The sequence below is a fragment of the Alnus glutinosa genome, chromosome 14 (genome assembly GCF_958979055.1).
Source record: "Alnus glutinosa chromosome 14, dhAlnGlut1.1, whole genome shotgun sequence".
NCBI classification, from domain to species: domain Eukaryota; kingdom Viridiplantae; phylum Streptophyta; class Magnoliopsida; order Fagales; family Betulaceae; genus Alnus; species Alnus glutinosa.
In genome coordinates, this window is record NC_084899.1 from 3,867,229 (window position 1) to 3,885,461 (window position 18,233).

General features: G+C 35.3%; 1 protein-coding gene across 2 annotated transcripts; it reads left to right on the plus strand.

The window, feature by feature from the left end:
• The first annotated feature begins 11,515 nt into the window (after nt 1-11,515).
• On the plus strand, nt 11,516-17,489 carry LOC133857831 (probable lactoylglutathione lyase, chloroplastic). Of its 2 annotated transcripts, none has more exons than XM_062293184.1 (9): nt 11,516-11,745; nt 12,489-12,693; nt 12,811-12,935; nt 13,130-13,194; nt 13,470-13,682; nt 13,809-13,856; nt 15,810-15,917; nt 16,129-16,269; nt 17,152-17,489. In XM_062293184.1, the coding sequence occupies exons 1-9, from the start codon at nt 11,622-11,624 to the stop codon at nt 17,191-17,193; spliced, it is 1,071 nt and encodes a 356-aa protein (XP_062149168.1). In that variant the 5' UTR covers nt 11,516-11,621; the 3' UTR covers nt 17,194-17,489. The 2 variants fall into 2 exon arrangements, with proteins under 2 accessions (XP_062149168.1, XP_062149167.1); XM_062293183.1 differs by having other exon boundaries at nt 11,518-11,751.
• The last annotated feature ends 744 nt before the right edge of the window (nt 17,490-18,233 follow it).

An 18,233-nucleotide genomic window follows, 5' to 3' on the forward strand; every position in this document is an offset into this window, starting at 1 on the left:
GATAGCAATTAGAGGACAGCATGATATGAATCACATGCCTTGTGACAGGGATTTCTTCCCTTTCACCTCCTTTAATTGATTTCGTGACCCTTTTAGCCAATTTCGTGACCCTTTAAGGAAATGAATTTATGATGGGTATATGTAGCTGATTTCGTGACCCTTTTAACGAAGTAACTTCTTTAGGTTTCTCAGCAACTTGCTTTTTCAGAATAAATTTTTCAGAATGATACAAATTTGTGATGCTGCCTTAATTCAAATTTGACTTATCTTTGCTAATCCATTCTTGTTAAAAAAAGCTGGATTTATTTGAATATAGATTATGCTCTGAGGGTAAGGATTATTGTCTTGGTTAAATGCATTATTACTAAGCAGATTATGCAAGCCATTTGTTGGTATGGTATAGAATTCAATTATGAATGTTATAAGATTTTCATGTCATGTGCTTTCCAATGTAGGCACGTGTAAATGTCTACAAGAAGTGATTTGTCAAGTGGTCCCCCGTTATGTCACTATGGAATTCTTGCACGTCTAAGGAACTCTAGGACCGAGACCAATCTCGGTAGAAAGTGGTATGGATGTATTAATTAGGACTGAGACCAGCGTACACAAAGGTGAAGCAGAGATCTAGGTCTACAACACACATGACGTTTTGAGTGGTTGTATGCTTTCTACCTCGGTACGTCATGTTATTCGCACCAGTCACCTTCACAGGGATGTGTGTGCCATCAATAGCACCTATACATTCCTACAGTGAACGTATTTTTTGTTAGTATATCACGATATGTAATAACAATAATCTTAAAAATATTTGCTGGACTTAGATAAAAAGGACAAGCATTGCTCATTGAAAACCACGGGTAGAAATTCCCATTTTGGGCAACGACAGGGTGTGGCTTCATTGTCTATGTGGGTTGGATGATTGTTTTACCCAACTTACAAATGGCTTTGCATGTCTTTCTGCAATATATGCTCACGGTATGCAACGATCGTTGGAGCCAATCAGACACGACCCTCTGTGACCAATTGTGTGCCATTAGGAGGCAAAATACAGCCACTTGCTCCATGATCTTCACATATCGTCTGCTACACAAGAAGCCATTATGTTTTAAGGTGTTACAAAGCGCAAAAAATGTGTTAGGCCACATTCTAAAGCGCTCGTAGCATGTTCTCGGGTTGGGATTTGTTAACACCCAATAAACCCACATAGGGCCCTTTAACTCAGATATTCTTTGAGATATAGGACACCTTTGTCTTTCTTCAAGTTGTTCTTTCCACTCTGCTAACCTGATGAACAGTTGTCCAAGCTGTAATTCAACTTCCATGGTCTCTGGATCGCTGAAAAAAGCGTCATTGCTTCCAAGCGATGATGCAATTGATTCTTTGTCTAAATCATCCTCATCACCCCATGATATATCAGAATCAGAACATGCGTCCAATTCCTCCTCCCAATTTGAATTTTCAAAACTTGATGGTCCACCAACATCCATTTTGTCATCTATGTACTCATCATTAGACAATATTTAGGAAATATTCAAAGCCAATATATGAACATAAAGTATGTTGTGTCAAATATTTTGCAAAAAAAAAAGTTAGAAATATATAAATATGAAGAAAATAAAAACGTCTGAAATACATAAATAGTGCCAATTAAAATGTTAGTGGACTTAAAATAAGGACAACGTCTGAATTTAGATGCAATAGTCTGGAAATTTCTAAAGGATTATCATAACAACTAGATAATGAAACTGTGATATCACAGGTCTTTAATATTAATCACTCACATGACCCATCTCACTCTCTTCATCGGGTCCATGCCAATGAATACCCTTGCCTTTGTCTTGTTGGTGAAGGAATTAACAGCCCTCCAATAATTTTCCTCTATCACAGGGTGCTCAGCCACCACATCGTTCAGGACCGTCATTGCCTCTGCGATTACATCTGGTCTACTAGTAGCCGCTGACCCTTTGGCTGTTCTTAAGTTGCACTATAGCTGGTCAAATTCTCTCTTCATTTCCGACCATTCACCAGACATTTTCCCGACTTCCAAGTCCTCAGTGGTTGTGTTAGTACGCTTGCTGCTCTACGAGGATTGGAGGGGTGTTGCATGCCGCTTAACCTTGTTTGGTGGCATTCTTATGCCAACGCGGGACATATTAGGCTCTTCCAAGTCAGGTTATTTAGGTCAATCAATGGGTCGTCAAAGCCGCGCTCGTCATCAGTGTCGGGCGGATCCTGTGTGCTGGTGTAGGCGAACTCCCTCGTGGCATACGATCCCGTAAATATGGTGGTTAACAATGGGAAGAGGTGCGACAGATTGTTCTTGAATCTATAGTATTTATCTGCACCATACTCCTTCAAAACAAAAAGAATACGAAGCAGTTCGTTAGTTTGCAACAGAATATTTAATATGAAATTTATAAGAAAAAAACTTCGTTGATGCTTACGAATTTCAGTTGCTCCCACTTGTCCTCATTATTGGTGACCGTGTTCGTCGTGTGGTCCCAACCGAACCCTGTACCCACCTTGCCGCTTAAGATCATAGTGAAATCTTTGTGATTTTGTTTTAAGCTTCCTATTTTATTTTTCACTTGGTTGGTGTTGTAATGACAATTGTCAATACGATCATTGAGATCCTCGGTGATTTTGTTCACTTGGCTACCGAATGAAGGCCTAACTCCTTTTTGGGCAAACCCTAGCAGAATAAAGATCAAGTGTTCTTCATTTTCCCGTGACCATACAGCGAAAGGGGGCTTGGGTTGACTCGAACCCCTAACCTAATGCTTCCTTGGGGATTTTCGAGGGGTACCGATATTGTACATCTATATGAGTGGAAATAACACATTTTTCTATATGTAAAAAATGTAAAGAAATAAAATTCAAGGGGACCAAGAAATTAATGTGAAAATCCTAAGCTTAAATAATATGCTAGGAACTTGCACAAAATAAATATACTAGGACTAGTTCTTCTTTAGTTTCATGTTCTGATGTTTTCTTCTTTTTTCTTTTTTAGTCATAATATGCCATCTTACACATCGATGCAACCACTGGAAGTTGCAAGCAGAGAACCACAAAAAACAGCCAGTAGAATGATGAAGGGAAAGAATAATATGCCATCTTAATTTGTAACTTTTAATAATATGCCATCTTATTACATTAATATTTTATGTCTCTCTAAATTGATGCAGGGAAAGAAACCATACAATCACGTGTACTTGTTTATGTAAATGATGTAATAGTTAGAAACTCTGCTGCCCGACTTTCGCTTTGTTAGTTACTGACCTTAATTTGTAGCTTCTAATATAGGATCATGAAGCTCGCTAGAGTAGTTTTTTTTTGGTCCTATTAATTAAATCAAAATTTCTCCTAGCACGTTTATAGCTATACTATATAAGTTAAAAACAGATTCATTTACAGAAACTTAACATTTAAACATAAGATGATTGGAAATAAGTTCTTATAATTATGCTTACAAATAGGGGTGTAAACGAGCTGAGCTACTCGTGAGCTTACTCGGGATCGGCTCGAATAAACTCGACTCGTGCTCGAATCGATTATTAAATGAGCTATTCGTGAACACGAAAATCAAACTCGATTATTAAACAATGCAAACTCGTATAAACTCGGCTCGACTCGATTAAAGCTCGTGAACCCGCTCGTATAAGGATCGACTCGTTTATTAAGGCTCGACTCGTATATATATATATATATATATATATATATATATATATATATATATGTTAAAAATAAGTTTTAATTTGTTAATATATAACTTATTTGTAGAATATACTATATATAAGCATGAATTAAGTAACAAATAAAAATAGTCAATAAATATTAATTGATTATAATTATTTGGTTGTATCAATATGTATATAAAATAGTAAAAGTGAATAATATTAATACTTAATTGTTAATCATATAATCATATGATATAATGACAATTCAAATACTTAATCATATAATTCATATTATATTATTTATGTAATATAATATGATTATATGATCATATAATAATATAATTAACATTGTAGCATATAACATGTAATTATTGATTCACTATATTCAATGTTATAACTTATAAGTATTATTATTAGATACTTATGAATCATTACATCACCGTCATCACGTGATTCAAAATCTAAGATCATATGAGCATACAAATAAAATGATTAAGTATTTAGATACTTAGATACACTGATTAAGTATGATGTAAGATTTTAAGTATCTAATAATTATTAATAATACTTAGAGTCTTAGATACAATGATTAGGTATATAGATTATATACATAAGTATGAATTCATATTAATTATACGAATTATAATAACACTTTTTAAACTTAATCATATTATTCATATATAATGACAATGTAATTCATATAATCCCAAATTAAGTTATTAGGATTGGTCGATTGGTTCGATTGGAATTACTAATGTGTTAATTATGATAATAATTTAGGTGTTATCATTAGAATTTAGATCATATGATATAACATTGTGCATTTGTGCTACATAACCATTAGATATGAATCATATGATCTAAGAATTATCATTAGACTTAAAAAAAAAAAAAAAGGTATTATTATCATTTGATATATAGAACCATATGAAAATATAATTATTATAATTATTAATGTTTTAACTTAATATTTATATTGACTATTGTTACATTTTTTTTATTTATAATTAAATGACATAAATTTCCTACAAACCAGCAGGTATGAAATTTAATACAACTCACATATAAGATTAACATGTGTCCCTTAACATGTGAGAATCACATGTTTTAATAACAAATGCTTCTTGTAAGAATTCAATGTCCCACATGACCTGACACATAAGACAACTTATTAGACTCGATCTTAATGTGTAAATTAATCCTCCTTTATTAATTGTTAGTTAATGGTTAATTAATACACCTTAATAAAGTGTTGGTTAATTAACTACGAGAAGTTAATGATTCTTATTAATTAATTCTAACTTTGATGGAAAGTAGAATTAATGGTAATAAAAGAACAAATGTTAAACTCGTATAAGCTCGGCTCGACTCGACTTGACTTAATTATTACCGCTCGAACTCGGCTCGAGCTCGTGATGAATAAGCTCGAGATCGGCTCGGGCTCGTGATGAATGAGCTCGAGCTCGTAATGAATGAGCTCGAGCTCGGTTCTGGCTCGCTCGAGCTCGGCTCATTTACACCCCTACTTACAAACTTAGCCTCACTTTGTTTCCTAAAAACTGACTCAATGTACACTACCAAGCACGTTTATAGCTATAGATTAGCTAAAAACAGATCAATTTACAGGCATACTTAACATTTAAACATAAGTAGTGTGGTAAATGAGTTTTCTTAATTGTTATATAATTTAGCCTCACTTTGTTTCCAAAAAACTAACTCAATGTACACTACCAAGCACGTGTCTTGCTATAGATTAGCTAAAAACATATTCATTTACAGGCATACTTAACATTTAAACATAAGTAGTGTGGTAAATGAGTTCTCGTAATTGTGATATAATTTAGTCTCAATTTGTTCTCAAAAAACTGACTCACTGTACACTAACAAGCACGTTTATAACTATACTAGATTAGTTAAAAGCAGGTACATTTACAAGAATTTAACATTTAACATAAGATGATTGTAAATGAGTTCTTATAATTATTGTATAATTTAGCCTCACTTTGTTTCCAAAAAATTGACTCAATGTACACTAGAAATTGTTCAAAAATATTTATTGTCCAATTTGAAGAAATGACAAATAAAAATGGGATCTTTTAAGTGTAAACCAAACTTTGCATACCTCGATCTATTCCAATGATACTCAAAGTGAGCCTGCCGTGAAACAATCAATAAACTTTTTTTTCCCTATTCGATCCATAACCATAATGATTGCATAAATATATTCCATTTCACTATATTGACTTCACCACGCATACAGATAAGAATCAATTTTCCTCAAAACCAAACAGATAAGTATCAAACCCCAAGTTGTTTTTAGATGCTTATTTTTTCTCCGTTATGTTCTCAAAGCACCCAAACAGAACTCCGTGCTAAATTTGTTAAACCATTAATATCAATTAAAAAATAAAACAGAATGACAGTATTTAGAACTAGAAACATAAAGAACAAATTCAAGTGTTGCTTTTAGTCAACTGCACCCAATAAAATACATCTCAGTCTACAAATATCATCAAATTACCCAAAGTATACAAATACATCTCAGTCTTTTATCATCAAAATACTAGCAATACACAACTACAGACGGTAGCATAAATCTAGGAAGACAAACCCTACATAATAGGGAAACTAACCTTGCTATGGGATCTAGTGACTAGACCTGTGAATATGAGTCTTGTAGAACGACGTCTCCCCTTCGCCCCGTTGGTGGCCCTCCTCGGATGGCAGCTTCTTAGTGCAGCCTCCCTCTTACAAACGGAAATTAATTTCGTGACCATTTGCTTGCCCATGCTTCAAATGAGGGCAAGGGGCTCTAGTTTTGTAGAGATCTTGCTGGTACGAAGGTCAGAGAAGGATGAAGCAACCGTTGACACCTCTGGTTCACAGAGCACATAAACCAAATTCCTGGGAGGTGATGGGGAGATCCTGATAATAGATTTCCGTTGACTTAAGTGTAGAGGAGAATTAAGTTGGTGGTTGGGGTAATAATGGAGAGAGGTGAGGAAGGATAGGGGAAAAATTGATGGGGAAACGGTCACAAATTTCTGCCCATTGTCTGAATCACAGAGCATGGTACGTTGATGGTGTTTGGCTCGAAAATGGGGAGTCTCACAAGCTTTTCCTTTATTCGCTTGTGATTGAGGGGATATGGAGAGAGGAGATCAATTTTCAGAAGAGAGAGTTGAGGGAAGCGATTCTGAGAGAGAGATGGAGATCTGAAGAGACTGAGCGTGTGATGGCGTGTCGGAGGGGAGGTGGGTTGATGGCGTGAAGACTGAAGAATGAAAGGCTCAAAGTCGTAAGAAGAGATGAGGCGCACATTAGAAAACTGAGGAAAATGGGCTGGGCAGAAGGACCGAAAATTCAACGGAAATAAATTTCAAAGCTGAGGGACTGAGTGTGGCAACTTGGCAAGATTTTTTTTTGTAGAATTGTTGTCACGCCCCCATTTTGGGATGGAAAATGTTAGATTTACAACACCATCACAACAACTGCACAACAACCCCTCACATGAGGGTGAGTCTCACACACTGGGGCCCACCTTCATGTAAAGAGTTGTTGTGCAGTTTTTGTGATGGTGTAGTACAAGAATCAAATCCCTTTTGGGATATAAGGAAAACGCGAACTAAGTGAGCCTATGTAAAAATTAAAGACAAGAGTCCCAGGACATGAGTAATAGAACTAATTATACTATCTACATTAGCAGTATCAAAATGTTACACTAGGGTTAACAGTTTATTACATCTCAAAAGTAAGGAGGAAATTTTCAAAAACTAACAATCATAATTGCTAGATAACCTCCTAACTACTTAAAGGACGGTAATGTGTACAGTTACCATAACAAAATAAAACGGTACTACTTTAATCTTTTAGCTCTACAGTCCATGTCGACAGTGGAGTTCCCAAGAACTAAACTACTACTATTTACAGAAGGCTACATCTTCTGAAATCCACTGAGCAGTGGGTCCAAGTTTCCCACTGATACGGCCATATCTGTGGATCGCTAATAACGAGGAGTCCCACTGGAACTCCCCCCTCATGACAATGATATATACCTTCATTTGAAAAGGTTTGTAAGGAAAAATGGTGAGTTCGACAACTCAGTAAGGAAATCACAACCAGCAAATAAATATAATATTTTTCAGAATTCTAAAAGGAGTACTGAATAATGAAATAATAACATTTATATCTAAAATGTGTGATGATGCATGAATCATTTAAACAGTGTGAAAGTTTTATCCACCACCGGCCCATCTCCGCAATTTAATCGTGTGCGGCGCACGTTACGTTTGACACGTCCAAAAGGATCGATCCCGAAGGACCTAATCGCTCATCCTGTCGTCACAGGGGAGAGTCGACGGGTTAGGAACTTCCCTAGGTGAAAACCCCCCGACCGATAGCCCACACTTTTGGTGTGGTTGCCATACTACCCATATAAATCTGGATCAAAATACGATGCAGCCGTGGGGTAAAACTGTGTAATATATGCACATATAATTACGATGATGCCATCATTTTTCGCTCACAAGGAGCACATGCAACATATACGATATGGTGCACAAATACAACTTTACATAATGTCATGGCATAATGTAAAGTGACAATTAATATAGAGGAATAAAGGAGTTTAGGAAAAATCCTCGACTTTTTCTTTTGAAAAGTTTTATTAAAATTTCGTCGGGGTTTTTAGGTTGTGTTCCCTTACCTGAATTTTCTGAGCAGACTTTTAAATATCTCTACCTAGATTAGACCATAAAAATTATTTTTAGAGCCCATTCAAAGAATAATTAAAATTTATTCTACTAATATCAAAAGATAAACTTAAAGGGCATTTCCAAATAAAAATCAAATATCCTTCATAAGATTGAATTTAACTAATTCATACGTCATCAATTTAGTTATTTCAACAATATGCTATAAGCTTTTTTTTAAAAAAAACTTCAGGTTATTGTCTAAATAAATAAATCATGGTTTGACTATTATTACTTATGATTAAAGAAACTACCTATAATTTACAAAACAACTGGTCATATATATATATATATTAAATTAACTTGAACTTTAAAACATGTAAGTAAAATAGCTTAGGGCTTACAGAACTAACAAATGAATATAAATACGTAGGCAAATGATCGCCAATACATATATAATGAAATCCCAATAATTAAACCCAACAAGAAGTTAAATTTCCAATTGATTTAGTTAAGTTGAACCTAAAACCAATACTTAACTCTATAACTGAAACAGGTATCAACCCAGCCATTATCAACCAAAAAAACAATCAAGGTAACCGAAACCCATTATCAAATTTAAGCTTCAAATTTAATTAACAACCATTTGATTATCAACAGGGAGTCGATATTCTCATAAGAAAATTTCACACCACTCATATTTACCAAAAATTCCACACAGATCAAAACCCACAAGATTTCATCAACAACTCTACGACTTCTCCAAGAATTTCATCAGAAACAAACCAAACAATGGAAACCAAGCCTAAAAATTAAACTTACCCAAAATTCTTCCGATACCCATTCTGTTCTAACAACCCACAAATTAAATTTTGAAATCTAAGGGTTTGATTCAACTGAAAACTCTTCTAATTAATAACCTAACCTTAAAAAAAAATAAAACCCATAAATTTTTCACTTACCCATGAAGAAAATGAGCTTCCTACGGTATGGGTACCAGACAAATCGCCGAAAAACGCTCTCTGGAGACGTCGCCGACACAGGATCGTGGCTTGCCGGCCCGACATCGTCGTCTGCCTAGTCCGGCTGCGAACCCACCGGCTGGGTCTTCTCCCTCCCCCACTCATTCGGTCTCTTCCCCATCCCTCTTGTCTCTCTTTGGTTTGGTTGGTATGGAAAGAAAAGAGAGACAAAACAGAGAAGGAAGAAGAAATGGAAGAAAGAAAAAAAAAAAAAATTGGGTCTGGTTCTTAGTGCTTCGCGTTTTAAAAGGAGAAAATAGAAGAATATTATATAATTTTATTTGAAGCTAATGAAGGATCTACTAAAAAGTTCATAAAGAACCTGCTGGTTTCTTTGAATTTGAAAGCTTCACAGTTCAAAAAGGGGTGAAGAGGAAGTGAGGCCTTGTGTGTTTAAATCAGTACACTGGGTGAACGTGGCTTGAAGAAAAAGTTTCTATAAACTTGAGGGCCACGCATTGAGGGACATCTGCCTTGAAAAAGAAGGTTATATTGGCCCCGTTTACTAACTTTCTCCCCTTCCCTTTCCCTTCCCTCCCCTTACATTTACCTTTCCCAAAAAACATCAAATTCAAAACATTCTTTTCTTTTTTACTTTTTATATCACATCAATAATTTTTTATTATTATTTAATTAAAAAAATCACTACAATACAAATTTTTTTCTTCTTCACTTTTTCGTATAAATTCTTTCTACTTTATATCACATCAATCACTTTCTATTTTCACACAACAAAAAAATTCTCACAAAAGGAAGGGGAGGGGAAGGGGAGGGGATTATTTTTTTAAGTGAAGCCCCCACTCACTTCCTCCTAACACATCCTACTAACCTCCTCCTAGATATTTTTTTTTTAACACTTATAGCATTTTATTTATTTAATCTTAAAAAAAATATTTATACACTTAACCCCTTTTAATTATACCAAAAGAAAATAATAATATTCTTAAAATATTTTAATTATTAATTAATTAATATTATTATTATTGATTTTTTTTTTTTTTTTTTTTTTTTTTTTTTTTTTTTCTGGGGTGTTATATTGTCACTGTACTTGATGGGCCAAAAGGCAATGAACTTTAAGTGAGAATTGGTTGCCAAACAGCTCAGAGGCAATCACCCATATATATCCAACTGCACATCTTTTTCTAGTAACTAAAGTTAATGATTTTATTATTTAAGTTATCATGTAACATATAAGATACAATAAATTGAAAGAAAAAATAATCCAAAAATAACATATTTATAAAAAAAAATTGATTTTTTTTTTTAATTAGTAAAAAATTGGAATTATTATTAAAATTTATAAGTGCAAATTACAAATTTAAATCTTAAAGGACAAAAAGATTTTAGTCCAAGAAGTAGGATTGTAAATGAATCGAGTTATTTGTAAACAGCTTGAACTCGATTAGTAAACTCAAATCAAATTTGATTATTTGACTAAATGAACTGAACATGAACAAAAATGTAAACTCGTTTATTAAATGAGTCAAACTCTTATAATTCAAATCGTCTTGTATAAGCACGTATAAACTAATATAAATTTATTTTTATTATTTTTTACTTTGTAATGAGAATATTCTAAGTATTTAAGAAGATAAAAGAGAAATTTATTTCTAACGTGATAGATATAAATTGAGTTCTCGTGATTAAGTCTTGATATAGATATACATGTATTTGTGTGTATGTATATATGCGTGTTTATATAATGAATATATATAAATATTATAAAACATCTGTACAAACTCAAGATTGGATTGTTTAATATTCAAGTTAATTTTTATCAAATTAAAAAATCTTAACGATAATTAATTAATTAAAATTAGTATGGGTTTTTTTTTTTTAAAAAAAATTAAAATTATTTAAAATAAATAATAAAAAAAAGGGCACCCTTGGAAGCTCTCGTTAAGCACGTCCATCGGTACGGCAATCGAATAAGAAGAAAAACTCCCACCGCACTCCACTCCACAGTCTCCACTCTCCACTGAATACTGATTCGGTCGTACTCCCAAAAAAGACAAAAAGAATATCAACAAACCTTTGGAAATTAAAACGCAGCCCCGCCTTTTCTCTTTATTCTAATTCTTTCCCCATTCAAAAAAAGGAAAAAAAGAAAAAAGAAAAAGAAAAAAAAGAAAAAGAAGCTTATCTCTCGCCCCTCACAGACCCTCATACTTCTCTCAGACACAGAGCCACAGAGCAAAATCTTGCACGGCGAGAGAAATTCCCGTTCAGAGATGGTGAGGATAATACCTATGGCGTCGACGATTCGGCCCTCTCTCTCGTCGCTGAAACTGCCTCTCCTGCGGTTTGCTCTCTCGCCCCACAGCCCCTCTCGCCGCCTATCTATGATGCATCTCGGTAGCGGTACATCCCCTACGTGTTTCTTTAGTTTTCTAAGCCCTAGACATATTCTTTGCTTTGGTATTTCATTTCTTTGAACTGCTTGCAATGTTGAAATTTGGTCCGTTTTCTAGTGTGTGTTTATCACAGTGTGGAATTTTAGATGCTCTGTGCTTGTTAATTTTTTAGTTCTATATAATTTAGTGATACCACATTAAATAAACTGATTTATTTTTTTGCACGAAAACATAGTTCTATATATATTATGTATGTGTGTATGCATTGCCATTTGCCAATGTGTGAAGTCATTGTTCGAGTGGTGCTGGTATGAAAAAGTGAAGCCGTCATTGTCACACCGACTGATATTGAATGATTCAAACTGTGTCGTTGCTTTTGATTTATGTTTTGTATATAGTGAAGTTAGATTCTGGGAGTGTGGCTCTACAAATTGCGCTTAATCTGTGTTTGGAATTGGAAGCTTATGAGTGTGGATTTTGCCTCTTTTAGAAGTTGAGGAATATGGTTGTTATTGAATTTGTTGCATCCCCATTTTGCTTCATTACGATGGTTGAAGCATTGGTATATTTTTCACATTAGATGAGTTTTCTCCTCTATAGTAAGTTTTTTGTGGCTTACTTCCCATACAGTGAAAGAAATGTGGTCCTCATGTCTTGCTCTGGCATAGGAAACACCAGTATATTGATGGTATTGAACAATTTCAGAAATTTAGACAAAATTGATGATTTTCAGTTGTTATCCAGCTGTTCCACAGTCACAGTCTTTTGGTCTGAAAGCTGTTAAGCTGTTGAGAGGAGAGGGTAACAGCATGGCGGTGGCCGCAGCTGGAAATGCAGCCCAAGCAAGCACAGCAGCTGCCCAAGAAAATGTCCTAGAGTGGGTCAAGAAAGACAAGCGAAGGATGCTCCATGTTGTTTATCGTGTTGGAGACTTGGACAGAACCATAAAGTATGTCTTTTCAGTATGATATGAAATGCTCTGCCTCTTCTTGTATATCATCTGTTCTTATAAACAACTAGTATGAGAGGAAACTTAGGATCGAGTTAAATTGTCTGGTGATTGCAGATTCTATACAGAATGCCTGGGGATGAAACTGCTGCGAAAACGTGACATACCAGAGGAGAGATACACAAATGCCTTTCTTGGATATGGGCCTGAAGATTCTCACTTTGTTATTGAACTCACTTACAGTAAGCCATCTAACTAGTGCTCAGTTTTGTCAAACTTTCCTTAAGAAACAATGGAACTTCTTTTGAACCTTTCATGAAATACTGAAATAGTAATATAAGCACTGTTCCTCGCCCTTTCTTGAAGTCAATTGTATACATTGCCGTGCTATTGGTGCTTTTTGTTGATATTCATTTTGATTTAATGATGCTTCCAGATTATGGAGTTGACAAGTATGATATTGGAACTGGATTTGGCCACTTTGGTATTGCTGTTGAAGATGTAAGTTCCAGTTCTTGAACGATTTTTCATATCTTCTTCCTTTAATCATATGCCACTTTGGTATTGCTGTTGAAGATGTAAGTTCCAGTTCTTGAATGATTTTTCATATCTTCTTCCTTTAATTATATGGTAGATTTTTCTTTTAATATTCTTTTTACTCTGATGTTTGCGATCTCCTTACTACTTCACTTTGGTCACATATGCTAGACTGTCCTCTAGATAGTTGTTTCTTTCTAGACATGTACTGGGGTTTTATCTTTGTGGTCTCTGATTAGGTTGCCAAGACTGTGGAACTCATAAAGGCTAAGGGTGGTAAAGTAACCCGAGAGCCTGGTCCTGTCAAAGGTGGCACTACGGTGATTGCATTTGTTGAGGACTTCGATGGCTACAAGTTTGAACTTTTGGAGAGGGGACCTACTCCTGAGCCCTTGTGTCAAGTAATGCTTCGTGTAGGTGACCTTGATCGTTCCATAAATTTTTATGAGAAGGTGAGAGTTTTTCTGTGCAAGATTCAGCATTTGCAGTTTTAGTTGCTAAGTTATGCTCTTTGCTTTTGGCATTCTCTATTAAGTCATGGATACAGTTGTCAATTTGCATCTCCTTTTATTATGTAGGCCTTTGGCATGGAACTTCTTCGCAAACGTGATAATCCAGAGTACAAGGTATCTTGAAATCTTTGGCTAGACATGGATTGACCTATATCATCGTGTATTGATGTATTTATTAATAGATAAGATTGTTAAAATCAGGGACTAGACTAGATTGGTAGGGGAATATTTTGTTGCCTCACTTATCGAAAAAAAAAAAAAAATCGTTGCCTTCAACCTAGTGCTGTTTGATCAAAAGAAGGATACAAGCCTGAGGACAAAAGAGCAACCATTCTAACCAATAATGTTCTCCCTCTCCCTCTCCCTCTCGGTGACGCGTGTAGGCACGTCCACTAATCCTCTGGTTTTGGGTTAGTTGTGGATGTCATGGGAGGTTGCAGATGATGGTGTGATGGATTGTTTGATGGATTTCCCTGCCTCTTTGAGTCTGATAGTGTATTGAAGGTACAATGGGCATGTTCTTCTTTGTTGAATCGAGAAAGAGTCTCAATGCTACCTTTGTTTCTCTCATCCATAAGAAGACAGGACAGCTAGAAGTTAGAGATTTAAGACCTATTAGCCTGGTGGGAGTGTTTGGCCAATGAATGCCTGGACAACAGGTTGAGATCGGGAATTCTAGGTATTATGTGCAAGCTGGACCTAGAAAAGGCTTACGGCCATGTCAATTGGGAGTTCCTCTCCTACCTCATGAGGTGTTGTGGGTTTGCTACTAAATGAAGGAAATGGATATCTACTTGTATTTCCACAACCTTCTTTTCTATCGTGTTTAATGGTAGTCCACATGGTTTCTTTGATAGTTCTCGGGGCCTTCGCCAAGGGGACCCTCTCTCACCCTTTCTCTTTGTGATTGTCATGGACGCTCTCAGTAGGATGTTCTCTAGAGCGATGGTTGGAGGTTTTTATCAGGATTCTAGGAAGACATTCTTAATGCTGCCCCCTAGAAATATCCCACTTTCTGTTCGCAGATGATACACTTATTATGTGTGATGTAGATCGTGATCAAATCCATAATTTGGGTCACATTCTACTGTGTTTCGAGGCCATTTCGGGATGGAAGGTCAACCTCTGGAAATCTGGGTTAGTTGTAGTAAGGGAGGTACCACATAAGGAAGAGCTGGTCGATATTCTCAGTTGTAACATCTTTTGTCTTCCCCTGAAATACTTGAGTCTCCCTTTGGGTACTCCTTTTAAATTAAAACTATTTGGGATGGGTTAGTCGAGAAAATTGAAAAAAAGGTTGGCTAGTTGGAAAAATATCTACCTGACTTAGGGAGGGTGACTTACTCTCATTAAGAGTTCATTATCCAATCTACATCAGACATTGCTAAGAGATTGGAGCGTCTTTGTAGAGACTTTCTTTGGGATGTACCAAGTGGGGAGTCCAAGCTTCATATGGTAAATTGAAACACTATTTGTTCCTCAGTTCCTAGAGGAGGGTTGGGAGTAAAAAATCTCATGTTCAATAAAGCTCTCCTTGGTAAATGGCTATGGAGATTCGGGCAAGAGGAGAATTCTTTATGGAGATAGATGATTGTTAAGAAGTATGGGATTCAAAGAGGTGGTTGGTGTTCAAAGGAAGCTTGAGGGCCTTATAGGGCGAGTCTTTGGAGGAATATTAGAAACGGTTGGGGTTTTTTCTTTAATCTTGCCTCCTTCAAGGTTGGGGACAGAAATGAATAGGCGCCTCTTTGAGGATTGCGAGTCCAACATGCTTAGTACCACTGATTTCTTTACATTAGCTGCTAAAGGAAATCCGTTTTTGGGTCTGTTTAGGTAGGGGCTGTTATCTTTAGACTGTAAATTATGGTCATTATGGTTAAGCTGTATTGAGCTGTGTTTGAGTCCCAGTCCCAGGCCTTTATGGGGTTTTCTATAGGCACATTCTCTTGGCTATTATTGCCCCTTTGATTAAAATGTTTATACTCAAGAGTCGCAAAGTTTTTGGTAGTTATTTTTTTATGTGCATTTCTACGTTAATGACATAATTTTGTGGTTTTTTTTATGAAGTATACAATAGCAATGATGGGTTATGGTCCTGAAGACAAAAATGCTGTTCTGGAATTGACATACAACTATGGGGTCACCGAATATGAAAAGGGAAATGCTTATGCTCAGGTACAAACCATACTCTACAATTCCCCCCCCCCCTCCCAAAAAAAGAAAAAGGAAAGAAAGCTTTTTTCTTCCCCTCAATTTTTTTTTTTTGAAAAAACTGTTTTGCTGGTGGGTATTGGTTATTACTTCTTGTAACAAGACATGATATTAGTAGTATCACACCATGTTTGAATCGTCAGACCTTGGAGACTGACTTCTTACATTGTTACAGATTGCAATAGGCACAGATGATGTTTATAAAACTGCAGAAGCTATTAAACTTTCTGGAGGAAAGATTACCCGGGAACCTGGACCATTACCGGGTATCAGCACCAAGATTACTGCATGCTTGGATCCTGATGGTTGGAAGGCGGTATGGCTTGTACAGATTTTTTTGTTTTCATGCTCGCGTCCGGGAAATTCATGTTTTCAACAGCATTTTGCATATATAACTGCATTTTATGTTTTCATGCTTGTGTCTGGCAAATCTTTGTTTTCAACAGCTTTTTGCATATATAACTTGATTGGCTTTTTGCTGCAGTCATAGTGATTTTCACCTCTGCTAGAACTGTCAATAATGGTTCAGAACAAAATATGTAATTATGGGTATTTAAAGTACATACTTGGGTAAATTTACCTAGATGCATGCATGGAAGGCTTTGGCTTAGGTCAGAGACACTCATAACTCGGCAATTTGATAGTTTTTGCTGGTATTTGGCTCATTACTTGGGATTCGCCCATTTTTTATGTTGTGCTCAGTGGTGATTGTTGTTTTTCCTTAATTTACTATTCTTTTTTCTTTTATTTTTAAATCCTTCTTTATAAATGCTTTTGTAGCCTTTAAGGATGAGACATAATTTCAAGGGAAGCCTGAAGGCTCATCTTAGTGTAGAAGCGAGTACAGACTTTTTTTTTTTCTGTTCTTTTGGAGTAAGTGTGCAATAGAATAAAAGTAATAACGGGAGGAGAGTAAAGACTAATTTAAAGCTATTTAGAAAATATTCCTTCAGGTCAATATTTAGTGCCAATAGAAAAGTTAAAGACAAGGAACTTGCTCCAGGTTATTCAAGTTGCAAACAATGATCACACACAAACACACAAGACATGCCAAAGTGCAAAGTAAACTTTTGATCTTATTGATTAATTTGGTCCTTTGTTTTGTCTGATAAGAGCAGCTCCTGTTGTTTTTCTCATCTGACGATCATACATACTTCTATGATTCTTTTAGGTTGATACTCCTTTGTCCATTTTGCAGGTTTTTGTAGATAATGTTGATTTTATAAAGGAATTGGAGTGAGTTTTAGGAAAATATCATATGAAGCTTGTGAGAACGAAACCTGTTACTTGGGCCGAAACGAATCGTTGAAGACGTGAGAGAATGTATGAAATCCCATTTTGTAGATAAGATTATAATAATTCCCATTATGATTATTAGCTTCACAGCATTGTAGTTTGAGACTTAAAATTCTGTTTAATTATTTTTCTCCATAGATGTCAAATGAAATAATTTCCTTGTAAAATACTTATGTTTGATTTGACTATCGATTTCAAACAAGCCAATCGTAAGCAAATAGATTGATTTTTAAACCTCTATTCTAGCAATGGTGTTTCCAAACCTATGCTTGCCCACAGTGATGACATGGTTCCATGCTTTTCATAAGGGTGGTGCTCTTTTCACTGTTCTTGTTTTGATATTTTTTTTTTAAAAGTTTTTTCTTATATTTTGTGTTTTTGGTGGAAAGTTGAAGGCTGATTAGTTATAAAATAGTGCTATTTCAAATGTAAAATTACCCTCGTACGCGAGAAGTGCACATAGAATGAACTTGAATACAAAATCGAAGCTTTTTTTTTTTTTTGGCTAGTTTCCGATATGTGTTAGGGTCTGTTTGGGTTTGCGATTTCAAAAAGTACGATTTTAAAATGTGCGATTTGAAAAAAATGATTTTTAAAAACGCAGTTAAGCGTTTGGCAAAATCGCAGTTTAGCCTTTAAAATCGTAGGTTAGCTTTTTAAAATACTGCGTTTTCAAAAAAGTACCACATTGCCTGCGATTTGAATAAGCACTTTTCTGTGTTTTCGAATCTCAATTTTTAAAAAATGCAGTTTTCAAATGGTTCATTTTCTGCGATTTGGTTTAAAATCGCATTTTTTCTCTACGAAATCGCAATCCCAAATGCACCCTTATTTTCTAGGTCGAAAAACAATAGTAAAAGAAAGAAAGACATGAACAAGCTTTCTAGTAACTAACTATAATAGAATCTTTATCCGGCTTCTCTCTCTTGTTTTAAGTGAGAGAAGCTTTCAAATCTCTCTAGAGGAGAAACACTCTTCTCCTCG

Bases quoted from the DNA above. Each gene is read 5' to 3' on its own strand.
- LOC133857831 (XM_062293183.1), top strand. From the start codon at position 11,622: ATGGTGAGGATAATACCTATGGCGTCGACGATTCGGCCCTCTCTCTCG. The intron at 12,694-12,810 runs GTATGTCTTTTC...TGGTGATTGCAG, and splicing joins GACTTGGACAGAACCATAAA to ATTCTATACAGAATGCCTGG. The intron at 13,683-13,808 runs GTGAGAGTTTTT...TTTATTATGTAG, and splicing joins CCATAAATTTTTATGAGAAG to GCCTTTGGCATGGAACTTCT.